This window comes from Leptodactylus fuscus, chromosome 1 (genome assembly GCF_031893055.1).
Source record: "Leptodactylus fuscus isolate aLepFus1 chromosome 1, aLepFus1.hap2, whole genome shotgun sequence".
Taxonomy (NCBI): Eukaryota; Metazoa; Chordata; class Amphibia; order Anura; family Leptodactylidae; genus Leptodactylus; species Leptodactylus fuscus.
This window is the reverse complement of record NC_134265.1, coordinates 155,050,805-155,054,434: the sequence shown is the minus strand read 5'-3', so window position 1 is coordinate 155,054,434 and position 3,630 is coordinate 155,050,805. Positions and strand designations below refer to the sequence as shown.

Sequence of the window (3,630 nt, the reverse complement as noted above, 5' to 3'; positions counted from 1 at the left end):
TTAAAACTAGATATAAAATATGTAGATATGAGAGATAGATAGATAGATAGATAGATAGATAGATAGATATGGGATAAATAGATAGAAGATAGATAGATAGATATAATGATAGATAGATAGATAGATAGATAGATAGATAGAAGATTGTTAGATAGATAGATAAATAGATAGATAGCTATGAGATAGATAGATAGATAGATAGATAGATAGATAGAAAGATAGATAGCTATGAGATAGATAGATAGATAGATAGATAGATAGATAGATAGATAGAGATAATGATAGATAGATAGATAGATAGATAGATAGATAGAAGATTGTTAGATAGATAGATAGATAGATAGATAGATATGGGATAAATAGATAGATGATAGATAGATAGATAGATAGATAGATAGATAGATAGATAGATAGAGATAATGATAGATAGATAGATATATAGAAGATTGTTAGATAGGTAGATAGATAAATAGATAGATAGCTATGAGATAGATAGATAGAAAGATAGATAGATAGATAGATAGATAGATAGATAGATAGCTATGAGATAGATAGATAGATAGATAGATAGATATGGGATAGATAGATAGATAGATAGATAGGAGATTGTTAGCTAGATGGATCGATAGATAGATAGATAGATAGATAGATAGATAGAAGATAGATAGATAGATAGATAGATAGAAAGATAGATAATGATAGATAGATAAATAGATAGATAGATAGATAGATAGATAGATAGATAGATAGATAGATAGAAGATGGTTAGATAGATAGATAAATAGATAGATAGCTATGAGATAGATAGAACGATCGATAGATAGATAGATAGATAGATAGATAGCTATGAGATGGATAGATAGATATTAGATAGATAGATAGATAGATAGATAGAAAATTGTTAGATAGGTAGATAGATAGATATGGGATAAATAGATAGATAGGAGATTGTTAGATAGATAGATAGATAGATAGATAGATAGATAGATAGATAGATAGATAGATAGATAGATATAGGGGATAGATAGATAGATAGATAGATAGATAGATAGATAGATAGATATTAGATAGATAGATAGAAGATTGTTAGATAGGTAGATAGATATGGGATAAATAAATAAATAAATAGATAGATATTAGATAGATAGATAGATAGATAGATAGCTATGAGATAGATGGAAAGATAGATAGATATTAGATAATTAGATAGATAGATAGATAGATAGAAGATTGTTAGATAGGTAGATAGATAGATTGATAGATAGATAGATAGATAGATACTCACCGTGTCTTGAATGGTTGAAAGTTTTACCTTGGTTATATTGCATGGATCCTTAATACTTAATGAGACATTGCTACTATGTGAAGGGTCAATTCTTGACTCCAAGAAGCTAAAGTAAACAGCCTGAACAAACATTGACCACAATACTGTGCTTAACAAACCACTGCGTGTCTTGTAATTAATTAAAGTATCCAATCTATTGATGTGCATAGCAAGAGTTAATTCTCAAGCTCAGAATATTGTATAGCTGTAGCCCCTCCTTCCAGGTGCAGGACCCTCTCACAAAGGCTTATCTTTCAGATTATCTCCAATTCAAGTGCAGATGACTACCTGATAGGGCTCAGAGAAGATCCTCAGAGATAAAAAGGAGTGGTGGAAGAAGGACGTGGGTCAAATAGTCCCTCTCCTCTACCAGGACAACGCAAGGGTTGCCAAGAGGTACTTCTGGCAATGAGCCTCAGCCAGGGGACTGAGAATGCACAGCCTGAGTTCTTCTCCAGAAAGCAGGAAGAGGATGATGAGATTGATATCTTGGGAGATGATGAGAGTTGTGACTTTCCACAAAATAGATCCACAGATTCAGATCCAGGAGAGATGACCCCTACAAAATCCTTCTGCTTGGAGTCAGAAAGCGATTCATCTGAAGAAGGTGAGACCAAAGAGACTACCATAAAATCCAAAAGAACTCTGGTGAAGCCCCCTTACTCTTACATAGCCCTGATCACTATGGCCATCCTGCAGAGTCCCCACAAAAAGCTGACCCTCAGTGGCATCTGTGACTTCATTAGCAACAAGTTCCCCTATTACAAGGATAAATTCCCAGCTTGGCAGAACTCCATCAGACACAACCTATCTCTCAATGATTGTTTCATCAAGATCCCGAGGGAGCCGGGCAACCCGGGCAAGGGCAACTACTGGACCCTGGATCCAGCCTCAGAAGATATGTTTGATAATGGGAGCTTTCTAAGGAGGAGGAAAAGGTTTAAAAGACACCACAATGACTTCTTAAAAGACAACTTGATGGTTTACCCTCCTCTGCATTTTTACAGGTCCTACAGACCTCTTCAGCCACAAACCTTTGTACAACCAAATGCCCTGGCACCAGTGGCCATACCTGAAAGACTAGTAGTCCCTGGCCACCACCAGATCCCTTATCAGGATGTTATAAGGGAGAAGCTTGCTAGCAATATCCAAGGAATGAGCGCAGAGCTAAAGCCTCAAGTTCTAGTTAGTCAGCATGGTATCTCTCCAAACAAGAGCCCCTTCACCATAGAGAACATCATGAAAAAGACTGAACCCGAGGTATCTGTGCCAAATTTCCCTCACACTTGGAACTACAACCATTTCATACACAGACCACCCTCTATGGTGCCAGCAGTCCTGAATTTCAATGCTGGGCCAGTGGTGACCCCCTATGGGACGAGACAGTTCTGCCACGTGAAGTTTCCTGGTGGCTTCTAGAACTTCTGTGGACTATAGCAGAACCTGACCAAGTCAGGACTGGACTTTCTGGACTTTACATAAAAGTATATATACATCTGTGTATATATATCTGACTGCTGCACATTACTATGAAAGCGAATGACTGTGATGTTTTGTGGTTGTGTTGTTATAATATTAATGTTTATTTATATGTCTGTTTGTAAGAGGTTAATATTTAAAATATTCTATTATTTATTGTCATTGACATTTGTGCTATATTCATATGGAATAAAAAAAAGTACAAGCCATATATTTCGTATGTGTTTAATGTCAGTGCTACAATGTATTTTGGGGGTCTGATATTATCTGCACTTCTTATCTTAAGACATAACGACCATTACAGTATTGACACTATAAAAGCATTGCTCATAGTATATAGAAATGGATATGGAGCTTTTAACATGGTCTTACATTATATTCGTATAGGTTATACATATATATATATATATATATATATATATATATATATATATATAATCGAAATATCGAAATATTTTTTCAGTCTCAGAATGAAGTAATTATTTGAAGTTGAAATTTCAAATAAATAACCTATAGACGTTATAGTATATAGTAGCTTGTAAATGCAGATTCGTCATTTTTTTTTTTAAAAAAAAGTGAAACCAAATCAACCATTTTCCGCTAGAATATAAAAAAATTAACGGGGATTAAATCAAATTAGGATGTATTACATGTGAAAACTGCAGCTAAAATGTTCAAAATTAAAAGGAGAAAAATTAAGTAAAATTTGCATCTATTTATCTACTTATCTATGGATTCGGAAATATCAATATATACAATTGTAGATAAAGAGATATAATCTATAACACATTGATAAATTATATCTACTTATCTATCGATCTAATTAT

General features: G+C 33.9%; 1 protein-coding gene across 1 annotated transcript; it reads left to right on the top strand.

Moving 5' to 3' along the window:
* The first annotated feature begins 1,732 nt into the window (after positions 1–1,732).
* Positions 1,733–2,743, top strand: LOC142194446 (forkhead box protein D5-like). The gene has a single exon (XM_075263586.1). It carries the CDS (start codon positions 1,733–1,735, stop codon positions 2,741–2,743), a length of 1,011 nt encoding a protein of 336 aa, XP_075119687.1.
* The last annotated feature ends 887 nt before the right edge of the window (positions 2,744–3,630 follow it).

What these genes read in the sequence shown, in the direction of transcription:
- LOC142194446 (XM_075263586.1), top strand. Translation starts at nt 1,733, where the DNA reads ATGAGCCTCAGCCAGGGGACTGAGAATGCACAGCCTGAGTTCTTCTCC.